The following is an 18,576-nucleotide window of genomic DNA, read 5'->3' as shown; positions in this document are numbered from 1 at the left end:
CCCCTGTGCTTCCGCTCATGGGAGGCCTCCACGAGTTGCCCACATGCGTACCCTTGGCACCCTGCACCCATTTCCTGGGAACAGGGGAGGGGGTCAGGAAGAGGTGGGGGTGCCAGCTTCCCCTCTTCCCTGTCCTCTAGTGCCCCTGGGCCCCCCTGAGAACATTAGTGCCACGCGGAATGGGAGCCAGGCCTTCGTGCATTGGCAGGAGCCCCGGGCGCCCCTGCAGGGTACCCTGTTAGGGTACCGGCTGGCGTATCAAGGCCAGGACACCCCAGAGGTGGGTGCTGCTGGTGGGATTGGAGTGGAGTGGCTGGGGGAGGAGGGAGACAGGGAGGAGAAGGTATCAGGGCAGACATGGACGGTTGTGCAAGTTGGGTAGTACGCAATTGCTCTACGCCTAGAGGGGCACGTTCAGGGAAGGTTCACATTCACATTCTGGGGAGAATAAGGGGGTCTAGGGGAGGACATGGGGAATGGCTGTTTTTGAACCACTGCAAAAGCATTTCAGCAGACTCGTATTTACTATAACTATTTCACAGCTGATAGTTGTATAGCACCTTGGGGAAGGGGTACCTTTTCCCAATTTGCACAAAGGCACTGCTATCAGGGCTAGCAATACCTTGCCATAGGAAGAGAGGATGGAAAGGGAAGCTAGAAGGGGATGGAGGGATACAGGTTAAAGGATGAGGATGAGAGATGAAGGGAAGGACAAGGAAGGATGCGGAGTTGGAAGATGGGGAGAGGGCTTTGAGGAAGAGATGGGGCATTGAGCCCAAGAGTGAAGGCTTAACAGCTGGGGGGGTGAGTCTCTACCCTGATGCCACTTCTGGACCCCCTAGGTGCTAATGGACATAGGGCTAAGGCAAGAGGTGACCCTGGAGCTGCAGGGGGACGGGTCTGTGTCCAATCTGACAGTGTGTGTGGCAGCCTACACTGCTGCTGGGGATGGACCCTGGAGCCTCCCAGTACCCCTGGAGGCCTGGCGCCCAGGTAAGTCCAAAGCCATGCCCAATCTGCTTTAACCCTATTTCTCCCTGACAGTCCTGACTGTACCTTTCAGAGTTACCGCAACCTAGGCCCTGTTCCTACCCCGAGCCTTACTGAGAGCCGCCCTCACTCCCTTACCCATGCCATGGCCTCACTCCTTTACCCGTGCCACACCCTCACTCCCTTACCCGTGCCACGCCAGTCTTGTCCTCTCTGAGCACGTCTCCTCTGTCCTTTCTTCTCACAGGGCAAGCACAGCCAGTCCACCAGCTGGGTAAGGGCTTCCACATCCCATCTCCTCCCTCCCTCCCCTCAGCACCTATTGGGGGTGCTGTCACCATACATACTCATTGCACATGCCTTTCACGTTTCTCGAACTCATCACTCTAACCTACTTCTTGAGTTTGTGTGGTCCTTGATGGAGGTGCCTATAATGGCCTAGCATAGCACATTGTAGGTATTCAGGGAATGACAGGTGGGTGGGTGGATGGATGAACAAATGGATGGATGGATATATGGAGGGTGGATGGGTGGGTGGGTCAATGGATTAATAGATGGGGTGGATAGGTGGATGAATAAAAGATGACTGGGTGGTGAGTGGATACATGAATGGGTAGATGGGTGGATGGATGGATGGTTGGATAAATGGATGGACAGATGGATGGATTTGTGAGTGGATGAATGGATGGATGGATGGGAAGAAAGGTGGATGGATGGAGGAATGAGGTATCATCCTCACATCCATCCCTTTCAAATATTTCTCTAACAATTCTCAAACATTCCTCCTACACTCATACCCCTTGCACACTCAGCACATACCGATCTTTATTTCTTACACACTCCATTCCACCCCTGCCCTTTTTACACCCCCTTTCTGTGCACCCCATACTCCTCATCTGCCCTTCTCACATCTTTTGCATGCTCACTGCACACTTCTGTCACACTGCAATTACATCCTTAGAGTTCCTTGCTCACTCCTTGTATCTAAGACTTCATGAATACTCTTCCCACTTCACACACCCCCAACTTTTCCAGCAGCCATTCAACCCTATATATGCTTACCATACCCCTTTGCATATTTATTTCACCCTCATTCCTTGCTTTATGGAAACCCTTGTGGCCGGGTGCAGTGGCTCACGCCTGTAATCCCAGCACTTTGGGAGGCCTGAGACGGGTGGATCACCTGAGGTCAGGAGTTCAAGACCAGCCTGGCCAGCATGGCGAAAACCCATCTCTACTAAAAATACAAAAATTAGCTGGGCGTGGTGGTGCAAGCCTGTAATCCCAGCTACTCGGGAGGCTGAGGCACAAGAATTGCTTGAACCTGGGAGGCGGAGGTTACAGTGAGCCAAGATCATGCCACTGCACTCCAGCCTGGGCAATAGAGCAAGAGTCTGTCTCAAATAAAAAAAAAAAAAAAAAAGAAAGAAAGAAAGAAAAGAAAAAAAAAAATTAGCCAAGTGGCACAGACCTGCAGTCCCAGCTACTCAGGAGACATGGTGAAATCCTGTCTCTACCAAAAAAATAATACAAAAATTAGCCAAGCATGGTGGTGCACACCTGTAATCCCAGCTACTTGGAAGCTGAGGCAGGAGATTTGCTTGAAACTGGGAGGCAGAGGTTGCAATGAGCTGAGATCTGGCCACTGCACTCCAGCCTGGGTGAAAAAATGAGACCCTGTCTCAGAAAAAAACAAACAAACAACAGGAAAAAAAAGAGAAAGAAAATCCTTTTGTAGTCATTGCATTCTCCTCAAAAGATATTCCTTAGTCCTTCATTCACCAGCCTCGCCCTCCGTGCACACGCTTCATGCACCGTCCTACACTGCAAGGATCTCCTTCCCCACTCACCTGTTTATCTACACTCTAGTCCACCCTCATTGCACAATCATCACATTTCTCACACTAACCTATGCTACTTGAGATTTCTCCACACCCATCTCATGTTCATCTAGCCCTCCTAGCACACTCATAACCCGTTCCACACATCTCTCTGTCCCATTCCACACTCAATGCACACTCTTCAAATATTCATTCCACTCTTCTGTTTTTTTGGATCTTGATGGGGTAATATTTGGTAGCTTAAAGTAAGGAAAACTACAAACACCCAAACAGGGACTTGAACCCTGGACCACCAGGTTAAAAGTCTGATGCTCTACCAACTGAGCTATACTGGCACTCTTTTTTTTTTTTGGGATGGAGTCTCGCTCTGTCACCCAGGCTGGAGTGCAGTGGCGCGATCTCGGCTCACTGCAACCTCTGCCTCCCAGATTCAAGCGATTCTCCTGCCTCAGTTTCCAAGTAGCTGGGATTACAGGTGTGCACCACCACCCCAGCTAATTTTTGTATATATATATATCTTTTAAGTAGAGACAGGGTTTCACCATGTCTGCTAGGCTGGTCTTGAACTCCCTGCCTCAAGTAACCCGCCCGCCTTGGCCTCCCAAAGTGTTGGGATAACAGGCGTGAGCCACTGCACCTGGCCTCCATCCCACTCTTAACTCACCCATCCTACAACTTTCACACACTCCTGCCTTAACATGCACTTGTATCACATCCATTGCATACCCTGTCCAGCCCAGCCTATTCCGATATGTGAATGCATTCATCACACACCTCATCAAGTATGTGCACATCTTTACCGAGGCCTTCTGCCTCCCTCCAACATCACCCCTTTGGGTCCCAGAGAGCTGGATCCAAGGCCTCATCCATGACCTGTTCCTCGTACCCCCGATAGTGAAGGAACCTTCAGCTCCTGCCTTCTCGTGGCCTTGGTGGTATGTACTGCTAGGAGCAGTCGTGGCCGCTGCCTGTGTCCTCATCTTGGCTCTCTTCCTTGTCCACCGGCGAAAGAAGGAGACCCGTTATGGGTAAGTTGGAACCACATAGGGAGGCTGTGTGGCCTGGGATGGAGAGGCTGGAGGCAGGGAGGCCAGCGAGGAGGCTGGTGCAGGAGGAGTGATGACCAAGAATTGGAATGAGGGCAACGGAAGCCAAGCGTGGTGGCTCACACCTGTAATCCCAGCACTTTGGGAGGCTGAAGCGGGTGGATCACTTGAGGTCAGGAGTTTGAGACCAGCCTGGCCAACATGGCGAAATCCTGTCTCTACTAAAAAATACAAAAATTAGCGAGATGTGGTGGCACATGCCTGTGGTCCCAGCTACTTGGGAGGCTGAGGCACAGAAATCACTTGAACCCGGGAGATGGAGGCTACAGTGAGCTGAGATCGTACCACTGCGCTCCAGCCTGGGTGACAGAGTGAGACCCTGTTTCCAAAAAAAGAATGAGGGCAAGGGGCTGTGTGGAGTGAATGGAAGGCAGAAGGTAGCTGTCCAAGACATGCTCAGCAAATGCTAGCAGAGAGGGCAGGCAGGGCTTGAGGCTGAGATGGTACTTGCTCAACTGCTGGTTGAGGAGGGGGTTCCACATGGTTTTTCCCTGCCCTCACCTACTCCCCCCCCCCCCCCCAGAGAAGTGTTCGAGCCAACAGTGGAAAGAGGTGAACTGGTAGTCAGGTACCGCGTGCGCAAGTCCTACAGTCGCCGGACCACTGAAGCTACCTGTAAGTGAACCCTATGCCCCACTGCCCTGGCCTGGAGCTAAAGGCTATAGAGAATCTGACCACTGGGCTTCTATAGATGTGTCAGCCAAAAGTTTCTGAAGGCCTTGGGATACTAGCATGTCAGAATCACAGACCCTAGAAATAACAGATTTGTGGAACCACAAAGAACTTTCAAGGAATAGAATCTTAGACACAGTAAATCTTAGAAACACCAAGGCTAGGTGTGGTGGCTCATGCCTGTAATCCTAGCACTTTGCGGGGCTGAGGTGGGGGGATCACTTGAGCCCAGGAGTTTGAGACCAGCCTGGGCAGCATGGCGAAACCCTGTCTCTACAAAAAAAAAAAAAAAAAAAAAAAAATTAGCCAGGTATGGTGGCATTCCCTTATAGTCCCAGATACTTGGGAGGCTGAGGTAGGAGGATCACCTGAGCCCAGGGAGGTTAAGGCTGCAGTAAGCAGTGATCACACCACTGCACTCCAGCCTGGGTGACAGAGCAAGACCCTGTCTCAAGAAAGAAAAAAAATGAATGAAAGAAAAGAAACACCAAACCTCAGAGCCATTGGATCTTAGAAGATGTAATGATGATGATAATGATGAAGATAATGACAATCAAGAAGAAAATGATGATGATGAAATATGTTGAGATTAGATGGTGATGATGTGATAATAATCACAGGCAACCCTAGCACTACCTACGTGGCAGGCTCCATTCTAAGCATTCTACACGTATCATTTAACCCTCAGAGCAACCCAAGGACACGGGTTTCTTTTTTCTTTTTCTTTTTCTTTTTCTTTTTTTTTTTTTTTTGAGACAGAGTCTCGCTCTGTCACCCAGGCTGGAGCACAGTGACACAATCTCAATCTCAGCTCACTGCAACCTTCACCTCCTGGGTTCAAGCAATTCTCATGCCTCAGCCTCCCAAGTAGCTGGGATTACAGGCGCATGGCACCACGCCTGGCTAATTTTTGCATTTTTAGTAAAGATGGGGTTTTACTAACCCTGTCTTTGTTGGGCAGGCTGTTCTTGGAATTCCTGGTCTCAAGTGATCAACCTGCCTTGGCCTCCCAAAGTGCTGGGAGAAGAGGCGTGAGCCACCGTGCCTAGGTGGAGGTGGGTTTCTTATCACCTTCACTTCACAGATGAGGCAGCTGCGGAGTAGAGTGGTTAAGTCACTTGCCCAAGGCCACACAGCTTGTAAATTGGATAGCTGGGATTTGAACCCAGGCACTTTTGCTCTGAAGTCTATACTTTTTTTTTTTTAGACAGAATCTTGTTCTGTCACCTAGGCTGGAGTACAGTGGCATGATCTCGGCTCACTGCAACCTCCGCCTCCTGGATTCAAGTGACTCTCCTGCCTCAGCCTCCCGAGTAGCCTCGACTATAGGCGCACGCCAAAACGCCTGGCTAATTTTTGTACTTTTAGTAGAGACAGGGTTTCACCATATTTGCCAGGCTGGTCTTGAACTCCTGACCCCATGATCCACCCGCCTCGGCCTCCCAAAGTGCTGGGATTACAGGCGTGAGCCACCGCGCCCAGCCTGAAGTCTATACTCTTAACTGCCACACTCTACTACCTCTTGGAATTATAGATTGGTAGAGAGATAGAATCGATCTTGGCCTGAAAAGTTATATGCATATACTCTATACCCTTATATTTTTGAAATAATAAAATCTTAGAACTATAGACTCTCCATTAGAAGACTGGAAAGTCATGGAAGGTCTCAGCTAAGGAGGGGATCTCAGAGGCCCAGTCAAATCTCTTCTTTCGGCCAGGCGCAGTGGCTCACGCCTGTAATCCCAGCATTTTGGTAGGTCTAGGCGGGCAGGCACTTGAGGTCAGGAGTTCGAGACCAGCCTGGCCAGCATGGCAAGACCCTGTCTCTACTAAAAATACAAAAATTAGCCAGACGTGGTGGTGCACATCTGTAATCCCAGCTACTTGGGAGGCTGAGGCAGAAGAATCACTTGAATCCAGAAGGTGGAGGTTGCAGTGAGCCGAGATGGTGCCACTGCACTCCAGCCTGGGCGATAGAGAGAGACTCTGTCTCAGAAAAAAAAAAAAAAAGAATCTCAGGCCAGGCACGGTGGCTCACGCCTGTAATCCCAGCACTTTTGCTGAGGCGGACAGATCACAGGGTCAGGAGTTCAAGATCAGTCTGACCAACATGGTGAAACCCCATCGAAAATTAGCCAGGTGTGGTGGTGCACGCCTGTAGTCTCAGCTGCTTGGGAGGCTGAGGCAGGAGAATTGCTTGAACCTGGGAGGCAGAGGTTGCAGTGAGCCGAGATCGGGCCACTGCACTCCAGCCTGGGTGATAGAGCAAGGCTCTGTCTCAAAAAAAAAAAAAAAAAGGAGCTCATCTTTCAGTTAGGGAAACAGAAATTCAGAAAGAAAATGGAAGAGCTAGGTCTCTTCCTAGCACACAACGAGAAAGCCGCCAGGGCCCCAGGGGGATGTTTGGAAAGGGCTGGGAAAGACATTTACTTAAGAAGAGAGGGAAGAAGCAACGATGTTCCAGTGATTTAACTGAGTAACATACAGCAGCCATTCTCAGGGTGTGAGCCTGGTCCCCTGTGGTCCCCGAGACCTTTGCAGGGGGCCCATAAGGTCAAATCTATTTTCATACTATTACCAAGACATTATTTGCTCTTCTGCTTTCTCATTCTCTCACGAGCATTCAGTGCAGTTTTCCAGAGGCTCCCTGATGTGGGATGATGTCATCCATCACTCTGACAGCTGATGGACCTTGTATATTCTTGTTTTAAAAATCTATCAGGCTGGGCGCGGTGGCACACGCCTGTAATTCCACCACTTTGGGAGGCCAAGGCGGGCAGATTGCTTGAGGTCAGGAGTTTGAGACCAGCCTGGACAACATGGTAAAACCCCATTTCTACTAAAATACAAAAATTAGCTGGGTGTGGTGGTGGTGCCTATAATCCTAGCTACTCGGGAGGCTGAGGAAAGAGAATCGCTTGAACCCAGGAGGCGGAGGTTGCAGTGAGCTGAGATCGCACCACTGCACTCCAGCCTGGAGAACAGAGTGAGACTCTCTCTCAAAAAAAAAAAAAAATTAAATAAACCCCATAGGTTTTCTTTTCAGGCCCAGGAGTTTGAAACCAGCGTGGGCAACATGGCAAAACCCCATCTCTACATTAAAAAAAAAAAAAAAAAAAATTTGCCGGGTGTGGTGGCACACACCTGTAATCCCAGCTGCTTGGGAGGGTGAGGCAGAGGAATCACTTGAACCCAGGAGGTAGAGGTTGCAGTGAGCTGAGATTGTGCCACTGTACTCTAGCCTAGGTGACAGAGTGAGACTCTGTTTCTAAAAAAAATTTTTCTTTTTTTTAGAGATGGGGTCTGGCTATGTTGCCCATGCTGATCTCCAACTCCTGGCCTCAAGTGGTCCTCCTTCCTTGGCCTCCCAAATTGCTAGGATTACAAGCATGAACCACTGTGCCCAGCTAGTTTTATTTTTGAATACAGAAATATTGAGAGATATATATATACACACACACATATATATATGTAACTCACATAAACAAAAGCTCTTTCTAGCCCTCAATAATTCTAACAATGTAAAGGTGTCCTGATGTCAATTTGTTTGAGAATGATCATATAACAATGAAAATGGATAAATTGCAATTACACCCAACAATAACTAGATTATAACTATTTCATCGACGTCATGTTGAGTGAAAGAAGCCAGACACGAGAGAGAATATACTATGTGATTCCATTTTTATAACATTTCAAAACTAATCTATTGTAACAGAAATCAAGAAAGTGGCTACCCCAAGGAGGGCAGGTCATGTTCTGTTCTTGTCCTGAGTACTAGTTACACATTTGTGTTTGATTTGTGAAAATCCACTGAGTTGGCCGGGCGTGGTGGCTCACGTCTGTAATCCCAGCACTTTGGGAGGCCAAGATGGGCAGGTCACCTGAGTTCGGGAGTTCCAGACCAGCCTGACCAACATGGAGAAACTCTCTGTCTACTAAAAATACAAAATTAGCCAGGTGTGGTGGCACATGCCTGTAATCCCAGCTACTCGGGACGCTGAGGCAGGAGAATTGCTTGAACCTGGGAGGTGGAGGTTGCGGTGAGCCGAGATTGCGCCATTGCACTCCAGCCTGGGCAACAGGAACGAAACTCCATCTAAAAAAAAAAAGAAAAGAAAATCCACGGAGTTGCTTACTTACAATTTGTGCAGGTTATACTTCAATAGCAAGAAATATTTGTGTGTGTGTGTGTGTGTGTGTGTCATTTGAGATGGGGTCTTGCTCTGTCACCCAGGTTGGGGTGCAGTGGCATGAGCTCAGCTCACTGCAACCTCCACCTCTGGGCTCAAGTGATCCTCCAACCTCAGCCTCCTGAGTAGCTAGGACTACAGGCATGTGCCACCACACATGACTAGCTTTTGTATTTTTTCTACAGATGGGGAGTCGCCATGTTGCCCAGACTGGTCTTAAAATCCTGGACTCAAGATCCACTGGCCTCAGCTTCCCAAAGTGCTGGGATTACAGGCATGAGCCACTGCATCTGGCAAAATAAATATTTTTATTTTATTTTATTTTTGAGACAGAGTCTTGCTCTGTCACCCAGGCTGGAGTGAAGTGGTGTGATCTCAGCTCACTGCAACCTCTGTGTCCTGGGTTCAAGCAATTTTCCTGCCTCAGCCTCCCCAGTAGCTGGGACTACAGGCATGTACCACCACACATGGCTAATTTTTGTATTTTTTTGTAGAGACAGGGATTTGCCATGTTGCCCAGGCTGGTCTTGAACTCCTGGACTCAAGTGATCCACCTGCCTCTGCCTCCCAAAGTGCTGGGATTATAGGCGTAAGCCACTGTGCCCGGCAAAAAAAATATTTTTAACAACTGGTACAGCAGGGCACTGACCCATCAGGGTGCCCACTGGAGCAAGAGTGTGGCCAGGCTTTACACCTTTAGTTCCCTTTGAGAGAAGGTTCAGGGGGTCCAGAGGAGGAGCTGGGGTGGAAGTGGTGGGTGCTGAGGGCAGTAGTTATTTTTGAATCAGTGCAGAAGTATATCAGTGTTTCAATAATGGGTCTATCCCTACTGGTGGGTGAATGTCACCTGAATGTCAGCCCTGCCCCATGGCTCTGTCCACCCCAACCTTGCATGCAGTGAACAGCCTAGGCATCAGTGAAGAGCTGAAGGAGAAGCTGCGGGATGTGATGGTGGACCGGCACAAGGTGGCCCTGGGGAAGACTCTGGGAGAAGGTGAGTCCCCCTGCAGCATACACACATCCTTCTGAACTTCTGAGATCCTGCACTTCCACACTCCCACCCAACTATAGGAAATACAGTCCCCACGGGCCATCTGAGGTCAGTGTCTCCCTCTGGCCCCCCACAGGAGAGTTTGGAGCCGTGATGGAAGGCCAGCTCAACCAGGACGACTCCATCCTCAAGGTGGCTGTGAAGACGATGAAGAGTGAGTTATATGCACATGTGCGGGACCCCCAGCCCCTTCCCTATGTCCCTGAGAAAGAAGAGAGCAGAAAAGTTAACAGCAAGTTAACCACAGCCTAGAACTTCTGGTGTTTCCAGATAGGCAATGGAGCCCCTGCCGGGTACTTCAACAGAAGGAATTGAATACGGGGAGATTAGTATAAAGGTGGGAAATGGGCTGAAGGAACATCTGGGGCAGGGAGGGAAACCAGAGAGGAGCAGCAGCAGGAAGTCACTTCCACCCCTAGGCCCGAAGGACAGAGGGAGCAAGTGGTGTTACCAGAATCCACAGCTAGGGACACCAGGCAGGAGCTGGTATCACAAAGTTAGAGGTTGCTCTGTGGGAGCTAAAAACCCAGAAGAACACTTTGGGAGGCCGAGGCAGCAGATCGCTTGAGTCCAGGAGTTCGAGACCAACCTGGGCAATATGGTGAAACCACATCTCTATGAAAAAAAATAAATAAATAACAATAACAACAAATTAGCTGGGTATGGTGGCACATGCCTGTAGTCCTAGCTACTTCGGAGGCTTAGGTGGGAGAATCGCTTGAGTCTGGGAGGCAGAGGTTGCAGTGAGCTATGATCATGCCACTGCACTCCAATCTGGGTGACAGAGTGAGACTTTGTCTTTTTTTTTTTTTTTGAGACGGAGTCTGGCTCTGTCGCCCAAGCTAGAGTGCAGTGGCCGGATTTCAGCTCACTGCAAGCTCCGCCTCCCGGGTTCATGCCATTCTCCTGCCTCAGCCTCCCGAGTAGCTGAGAGTACAGGCGCCCGCCACCTCGCCCGGCTAGTTTTTGTATTTTTCAATGGAGACGGGGTTTCACCATATTAGCCAGGATGGTCTCGATCTCCTGACCTCGTGATCCGCCCGCCTCGGCCTCCCAAAGTGCTGGGATTACAGGCTTGAGCCACCGCGCCCGGCCGAGACTTTGTCTTAAAAAAATAAAACACACATGGCTGGGCATGGTGGCTCAAGTCTGTAATCTAAGCACTTTGGGAGGCCGAGGCGGGTGGATCATCTGAGGTCAGGAGTTCGAGGCTGGCCTGAGCTACATAGTGAAACCCCACCTCTACTAAAAATACAGAAATTAGCCAGGCGTGGTGGCGGACGCCTGTCATCTTAGCTACTGGGGAGGCTGAGGCAGGAGAATCGCTTGAACCCTGGAGACAGAGCTTGCAGTGAGCCGAGATTGCACCACTGCACTCCAGCCTGGGCGACAGAGCAAGACTCCGTCTGGAAAAAAAAATTGAAACACACACATGCACACACGGGAGACACAACCACCACCAAGGGAATACCAGAAGCAGAGAGAGGGTGAAATACCCTGACTTCTCCCTTCCTCCCCGCTACCTGCCAGTAGGCCCCATCAGGGCCTACCTCCCATTGGCAAATCCCAAGAGGAAACCACTAGGAAAGAGAGCCAGGGAAATGTAGTTTTCAGGGGCTGGCCCACTGTGATACATAGCGGAGCAGGAGAAGCTCTAGAATGAAGAATACCTGGCTGAATCATTTACCAGCCATGCGATCTCAGGCAAATGACTTTCCCTCTCTGAATCTCCCACCTGCCATCTGGAAAAAAGGACCCTAATGTCCCCACCTTCCAAAGCTGTGAGGCAAAGCACTTCATGCTGAGGGTGGCAAGTAGGACATGCTTGTTAATGTGGACTAGGACTGTATTATTTACATCATCAGAGAGGGCAGGAGCCATTTCAGGGTTACATAGCAGAGGAAGTCCAGGGCTAAGTTCTTCACACACAGGGAAGGAGAAGCACAGGGGGTTCAGATTGGGGCTGGTGGTGAGTAGAGAATGATCTTTTCTGAATTACAGGGCTTAAAAGCTTGGGTTATGAAGTCATTACCCACTCATTCATTAATTATTGAGCACCTCCTGTGTACCAGGTTATTTTTGTTTGTTTGTTTGTTTTGCTTTGTTTTGTTTTGAGGAGGAATCTCACTCTGCTGTCCAGGCTGGAGTGCAGTGGCGTGATCTCGGCTCACTGCAACCTCCCCCTCCTGAGTTCAAGCGATTCTTCTGCCTCAGCCTCCCAACTAGTTGGATTACAGGCGCACGCCACCACGCCTAGCTAATTTTTGTATTTTTAGTAAAGACAGGGTTTCACTGTGTTGGCCAGGCTGGTCTCGAACTCCTGACCTCAGGTGATCTGCCTGCCTCGGCCTCCCAAAGTGCTGGGATTACAACCATGAGCCACTGCACCCAGCCTCAGGTTTACGTTTTTTGTTTTTTCGTTTTTGTTTTTTAAGACAGAGTCTCTGTCACCAGGCCGTAGTGCAGTGGCATGATCTCGACTCACTGCAACCTCCGCCTCCCGGGTTCAAGCCATTCTCCTGCCTCAGCCTCCCAAGTAGCTGGGATTACAGGTGCGCGCCACCACACCCAGCTAATTTTTGTATTTTTAGTAGAGATGGGGTTTCACCACATTGGCCAGGATGGTCTCGATCTCTTGACCTCGTGATCCACCCGCCTCAGCATCCCAAAGTGTTGGGGTTACAGGTATGAGCTACCGCACCTGGTCTACGTTTTTTGTTTTCTGAGACAGAGTCTTGCTCGTCGCCCCGGTTGGAGTGCTGTGGCAGGATCACAGCTCACTATAGTCTCAACCTCTGAGGCTCAAGCGATCCTCCCCACACAACCTCTCACTGGTTATAGTCTTGGCCTGGGTCTGAATCCCAGCGGTGCAACCTTGGGCAAGTCATTTTGCCTCTGTGAGCCACAGTGTCCTGAACTGTTAAATGGGATGATACTTGTATGGGTCCCCAGGGCAGGTAGGGAAGTGCTAGGAAGCAACCTGGGTGGTTGTGAACAGGTGGACCCTGGAGCCAGACTGCCCAGGTTTGAGATCTGCCTCTTCCACCTCCAAGCCGTGTGTTCGTTCCCTTAGGCAGACTCTGTAACCTTTTTGTGCCTTGCTTTCTTAATCTTTAGAGATAGGCCAGGCACAGTGGCTCATGCCTGTAATCCCAGTGCTTTGGGAGGCTGAGGTGGAAGGATCACTTGAGGCTAAGAGTTTGAGACCAGCCTGGACAACATAGCAAGACTCCCTCTCTTAAAAAATTGGCTGGGCACGGTGGCTCACACCTGAAATCCTAGCACTTTGGGAGGCCAAGGCAGGCAGATCACTTGAAGTGGGGAGTTTGAGACCAGCCTCGCCAACATGGTAAAACCCCATCTCTACTAAAAATACAAAAATTAGCCGGGTGTGGTGGTGCATGCCTGTAATCCCAGCTACTTGGGAGGCTGAGGCACGAGAATCTCTTGAACTGGGGAGGCAGAGGTTGCAGTGAGCCAAGATTGCACCACTGCACTCAAGCCTAGGGGACAAGGGTGAAACTCCATCTCAAAAAAAAAAAAAAATATATATATATATATATATATATAATATATATATATATATCCGGGATGGTGGTGCGCGCCTGTGGTCCCAGCTACTCAGGAAGGCAAGCCTAGGAGTTCGAATCCACAGTGAGCTGTGATTGCTGTGATCGCATCCATCCTGGGTGACAGCACAAGACCCTGTCTCAAAAACAAAAAACAAAAAACAAAACAATAAAATGGGAATGATAATAGTAGCACCTGAGAAGATTAAATGAGTTAATACATACAAAGTTGGCCAATCGCAGTGGCTCACTCCTGAATCCTAGCACTTTGGGAGGCCGAGGTGGACAGATCTTGAGGTCAGGAGATCGAGACCATCCTGGCTAACACAGTGAAACCCTGTCTCTACTAAAAATACAAAAAATTAGCCAGGTGTAGTAGCATGCACCTGTAGTCCCAGCTACTCGGGAGGCTGAGGCAGGAGAACTGCTTGATCCCGTGAGGCGGAGTTTGCAGTGAGCTGAGATTGAACCACTGCACTCCAGCCTAGGCGACAGAGTGAGACTCCATCTCAAAAAACAAAACAAAACAAACAAACAAACAAAAAAACACACACACTCTCTCTATATATATACACACACACACATACAGTGCTGAGTACGGCACCTGGCACTAATCATGTTTGATGAAGATGAGTGGTGATGATGATGATGATGATGATGATGGAGAGGAGGTGGAGGGAGAGTCCTCCCTCTCCTCCCCTCCACCACACCCACCTTTCTCTCTCCCTCAAGTTGCCATCTGCACAAGGTCAGAGCTGGAGGATTTCCTGAGTGAAGCAGTCTGCATGAAGGAATTCGACCATCCCAACGTCATGAGGCTCATCGGTGAGAGAGGGGCAGATTCAAGGGGTCTACAGGCCCCATGGGGGCCATAGCAGAGGGAAGACCCCTTCTTCTGGCCATGGGAAGATCAAACTTCCAGGCTTCCTGCTCCCCGCTCCTTCAGGGTCAGCAAGCTTCCCCTCCTACTCTCCCTCAGCTTGGAATGTGACCTCTGACCAGTCCCAGAAATAGCTGAGGTCCCCAGGAGGGCTCCGGAAACGTCCCTGGGAACTCTGCTGGAAACGGCTTCTCTGCAGCTTGGTCCTTGCCACTGCCACTACCCCCCAGACAATATGGTGGCCAGATTGGATGCGGAGTGAGAAGGAGACGCTGGAGGCTGGCTGGGAGGGGGCTTGGCTTCCCCTTCTGCCCAGTAGGAGTGACAGGGCTATCTGGGGGGCTCAGGTGTCTGTTTCCAGGGTTCTGAACGAGAGAGCTTTCCAGCACCTGTGGTCATCTTACCTTTCATGAAGCATGGAGACCTACACAGCTTCCTCCTCTATTCCCGGCTTGGGGACCAGCCAGTGGTAAGGGGCATTTAGTCATCCAGTCTATAAATATTAACTGAGTATCTATCAGGTACTGCTTCCCAGTGCTGCTCAGACCCTGGGAAGACGATGGTGACCAGGAGCTTACTCTCCTGGAGCATGTCTTCCAGCAGGGGAGGAGCAGACAATAAACAAGCTAATAAATACCTAAGCGAGATGATTTAAGTGTTTCAGTGCTAGGAAGGAAATACACTAGGATGGATGATAAGGAGGCCAGGCAGTGAATTTGGGTGGACGTGGACGATCTTGCTGAGGAGGTGACTGTGAAGGAGTTGGGGCTGGGGGGATATGTGGAGATCTGGGCAGGAAGCGATCCCAACAGAGCGCACAGCATAGGCAAAGGCTCGGAGGTGGGAATGATCATTGTTTGTCTGAAGACCAGAGAGGAGTCTGGGGAGTGTCAGTCAAGGGCAAGAACATAGGCGATCAAATCCGAAAGGAAGGCTGGAGCAAGTTTATAGGACCTTGCAGGCCATGGAGAGGGGTTGGGTCGAATTGTCAGGGCCATGGGAAACCAATTCTGGCAGAGCTAGGCATGCACAGAGGGATAGAGGGAGGAGGGATCACATCAGAGACTCTGTTGACCTCTCCTCCCACCTGCCTTGGCTCCCCAGTACCTGCCCACTCAGATGCTAGTGAAGTTCATGGCGGACATCGCCAGTGGCATGGAATATCTGAGTACCAAGAGATTCATACACCGGGACCTGGCGGCCAGGAACTGCATGTGAGTGCCTTTCAGGGACACCCCCACGCTGCTCCCGCACTCCCTGAGGGAGCTCCCTCCCTCCTTCTTAGGATGGAAGCCGGGCTAGACACCCATTAAGGGCAGGTCAGAACTCAGGACCAGGAAAGTAAGTAAGGGCATCTGGGAAGGCTTCCTGGAGGAGGTGGGTCCTGAACTGAGATCTGGAAGGAGCATTTGGATGTGGAGAGGAAAGAGACCAGAAGGTGGGCTCAGTGCACAGCATGAGGTGAGCAAAGGGGCTGAGGTGACCAATGAGAGTGGGGACATGTGAGCCCATCTCTGTCCCACTCCATGCTGGGTGTCTTGCCTGGGGCTGCCCTTTGGAAGTAGCCACACTGTATAAGGAAACCAAACTCCCCACCAATGGACAAGCAGAAAACATGCCAGACAGGGCGCGGTGGCTCACACTGTAATCCCAGCACTTTGGGAGTCCGAAGTGGGTGGATCACTTCAGGCCAGGAGTTCGAGACCAGCCTTGGCGAAACCCCTTCTCTACTAAAAATACAAAATTCAGCCAGGTGTGGTGGTGTGTGCCTGTAATGCCAACACTAGAATTGCTTGAACCCGGGAGGTGGAGGCTGCAATGAGCCGAGATCACATCACTGCCCTCCAGCCTGGGTGACAGAGCGAGACTCTGTCTCAAAAAAAAAAGAAAGAAAGAGAAAAGAAAATAGTAACCTGTAATCCCAGCCATTCCCAAGGCTGAGGTGGGAGGATTGCTTGAGCCTCGAGACCAGCCTGGGTAACAACAGTTAGACACCATCTCAAAAAAAAAGAAAAAAAGAACAATAAATCCCCCAAAAGCCAGAATAGAGGGTAAGGGGAGGGTAGAGGGTGGAGGGAATGGAACCACAGAGTTAGAATATTAGTCTCAGCCAGGTGCAGTGGCTCACACCTATAATCCCAGCCCTTTGGGAGGCTGAGGCAGGAGGATCACTTGTACCCAGGAGTTCAAGACCAGCCTGGGCAACATAGTGAACCCTGCCTCTACAAAAAATAAATTATCTGGGCATGGTGGTATATGCCTGTGGTCCCAGCTACTTGGGAGGCTGAGGTGGGAGGACTGCTTGAGCCCAGGAGGTTGAGGCTGAAGTGAGCCATAATGCTATCACTTCACTACTGCCTGGGCAACAGAGCAAGACCTCATCTCCAAAAAAATTGATGTATATTTTCCATACACTAAAATATACACATCGTATATGTGAAAGCTCAGCTCGATGAATTTTTATGGGTATAGACCCATGTAACCACTAGATCAAGGTAAAGAACATTTCTTAGCCCCAGCAGGCTCCTTCATGCCTCTTCCTCTTCCCAATCACTGCTGCCAAGTGGTACCCCCTATCCTGACTTCTCAGTGCTAGTTTCGCCTGTTCTGAAAAGTCATACAAATGGGATCATGCAGTTTGTACTGCTTTGTGTCTGGCTTCTATGGCTCAGCGTGATGTTTTTGAGATGAATCTGTGTAGGAGTAGTTTGCTCTTTTTCTTTGCTGTGTGGTATGGTATTCCATTGTATTAATGTCCTGTCCCATGGATTTTCTTTCTTTTCTTTTCTTTTCTTTTCTCTTTTCTTTTCTTTCTTTCTGTCTCTCTTTCTTTCTCTTTCCTTTCTTCCTTTCTTTCTCCTTCCTTCCTTCCTTCCTCCCTCCCTCCCTCTCTTTCTTTCCCTTTCTTTCTCTTTCGTTCCCTTTCTTTCTTTTCTTTTTTGTTTTGACAGAGTGTTACTCTGTCCTTTAGTGTGGGGTGCAGTGGCATGATCATAGCTCACTGTAGCCTCCAACTACTGGTTCAAGCTATCTTTCTGCCTCAGCCTCCTAAGTAGCTGGGACTACAGACATGTGTCACCATGTCCACCTAATTTTTAAATTCTTTTGTAGAGACAGGGTCTTGTTTTGTTTTCCAGGCTGGTCTTGAACTCCTAGCCTCAAGTGATCCTCCCACCTTGGCCTCCCAAGGTGCTAAAATTACAGGCTTTAGCCACTGTGCCTGGCCATTTTTTTTTTTTTTGAGACGGAGTCTCACTTGCTCTGTTGCCTAGGCTGGAGTGCAGTGGCGCGATCTCAGTTCACTGCAACCTCCACCTGCTGGGTTCAACCACCTACTGGCTTCAGCCTCCCAAGTAGCTGGAATTTCAGGTGTGCACCACAACACCTGGCTAATTTTTGTACTTTTAGTAGAGACAAGAGTTTCACTATGTTGGCCAGGCTGGTCTCGAACTCCTGACCTCAAGTGGTCCACCTGCCTTCCCAAAGTGCTGGGATTACAGGCGTGAGCCACCGTGCCCAGCCACGTTCTGTTTTTTATTTGGGTGCTGGTTACATGGGTGTGTGTGTGTGTGTGTGTGTGAAAATTCAGTGAGCTGCTCACTTACGACTTGTGCACATTTCTGTATGTACAGTATACTTCAAGAAAAAAAAATGTTTTTTCATCAAGGAATCAAACCCAAGGAAGGACCTTAGAATCTAGCAAAGAGCCAAAGTTGGGAAGGCCTGAGGAAGCCCTTTGTCCCATCCTCATTTGACAGAGTGAACAAGAAGTAAAGCAGTTCCCTTCTGGCATGGGGTGAAGATTTGGGAGACATATCCCCACCCTGCAGCCAGGACAGTGAGGGGAGGAGGTGCAGATGTGTCTGAGAGCCAGGGCAGACTTCCTGGTGGAGGTGACCGATGCCCTGACCCTGTTCCTTTCCCCAATCCAAACAGGCTGAATGAGAACATGTCCGTGTGTGTGGCGGACTTTGGGCTCTCCAAGAAGATCTACAATGGGGACTACTACCGCCAGGGACGTATCGCCAAGATGCCAGTCAAGTGGATTGCCATTGAGAGTCTAGCTGACCGTGTCTACACGAGCAAGAGTGATGTGGTACGTGCATCCCCACCAAGAGTGGGGAACCATGGGAGGGCATGGCCTGACCATCACACACTGTGCCTGGGCGGCTGTGAATGCAAGGGTCACAGGGACATGTGGGATTGCCTTTGCAGGGGCTTGTCTACATGGGCTAGGCATGTCTTGGAGTATAGTGGGCATCTCTGAACAGTGG

At 50.0% G+C, this 18,576-nt stretch overlaps 1 protein-coding gene and 1 non-coding gene across 4 annotated transcripts in view; one reads left to right on the top strand and one right to left on the bottom strand.

The window, feature by feature from the left end:
• AXL (AXL receptor tyrosine kinase) overlaps positions 1 to 18,576 on the top strand; it is a 44,522-nt gene that overhangs the window by 20,643 nt on the left and 5,303 nt on the right. The window contains exons 8-18 of one of the 3 annotated variants that reach the window (XM_033198909.1): positions 141 to 280; positions 843 to 993; positions 1,238 to 1,264; positions 3,676 to 3,859; positions 4,461 to 4,552; positions 9,701 to 9,796; positions 9,930 to 10,007; positions 14,155 to 14,247; positions 14,650 to 14,771; positions 15,407 to 15,516; positions 18,239 to 18,398. In XM_033198909.1, coding sequence (XP_033054800.1) covers positions 141 to 280; positions 843 to 993; positions 1,238 to 1,264; positions 3,676 to 3,859; positions 4,461 to 4,552; positions 9,701 to 9,796; positions 9,930 to 10,007; positions 14,155 to 14,247; positions 14,650 to 14,771; positions 15,407 to 15,516; positions 18,239 to 18,398 — 1,253 coding nt within the window. The remainder of the gene's footprint in view (positions 1 to 140; positions 281 to 842; positions 994 to 1,237; positions 1,265 to 3,675; positions 3,860 to 4,460; positions 4,553 to 9,700; positions 9,797 to 9,929; positions 10,008 to 14,154; positions 14,248 to 14,649; positions 14,772 to 15,406; positions 15,517 to 18,238; positions 18,399 to 18,576) is intronic. The other 2 variants (XM_033198919.1, XM_033198929.1) reach the window with 2 other exon arrangements.
• Positions 3,094 to 3,166, bottom strand: TRNAK-UUU. Its single transcript has one exon. It is a non-coding gene; the product is annotated as a tRNA-Lys (tRNA).

The sequence above is a fragment of the Trachypithecus francoisi genome, unplaced genomic scaffold (assembly GCF_009764315.1).
Source record: "Trachypithecus francoisi isolate TF-2019V2 unplaced genomic scaffold, Tfra_2.0 Contig01705, whole genome shotgun sequence".
NCBI classification, from domain to species: Eukaryota; Metazoa; Chordata; class Mammalia; order Primates; family Cercopithecidae; genus Trachypithecus; species Trachypithecus francoisi.
The sequence above is the reverse complement of the archived record's forward strand: the minus strand, read 5'-3'. Positions and strand labels throughout refer to the sequence as shown.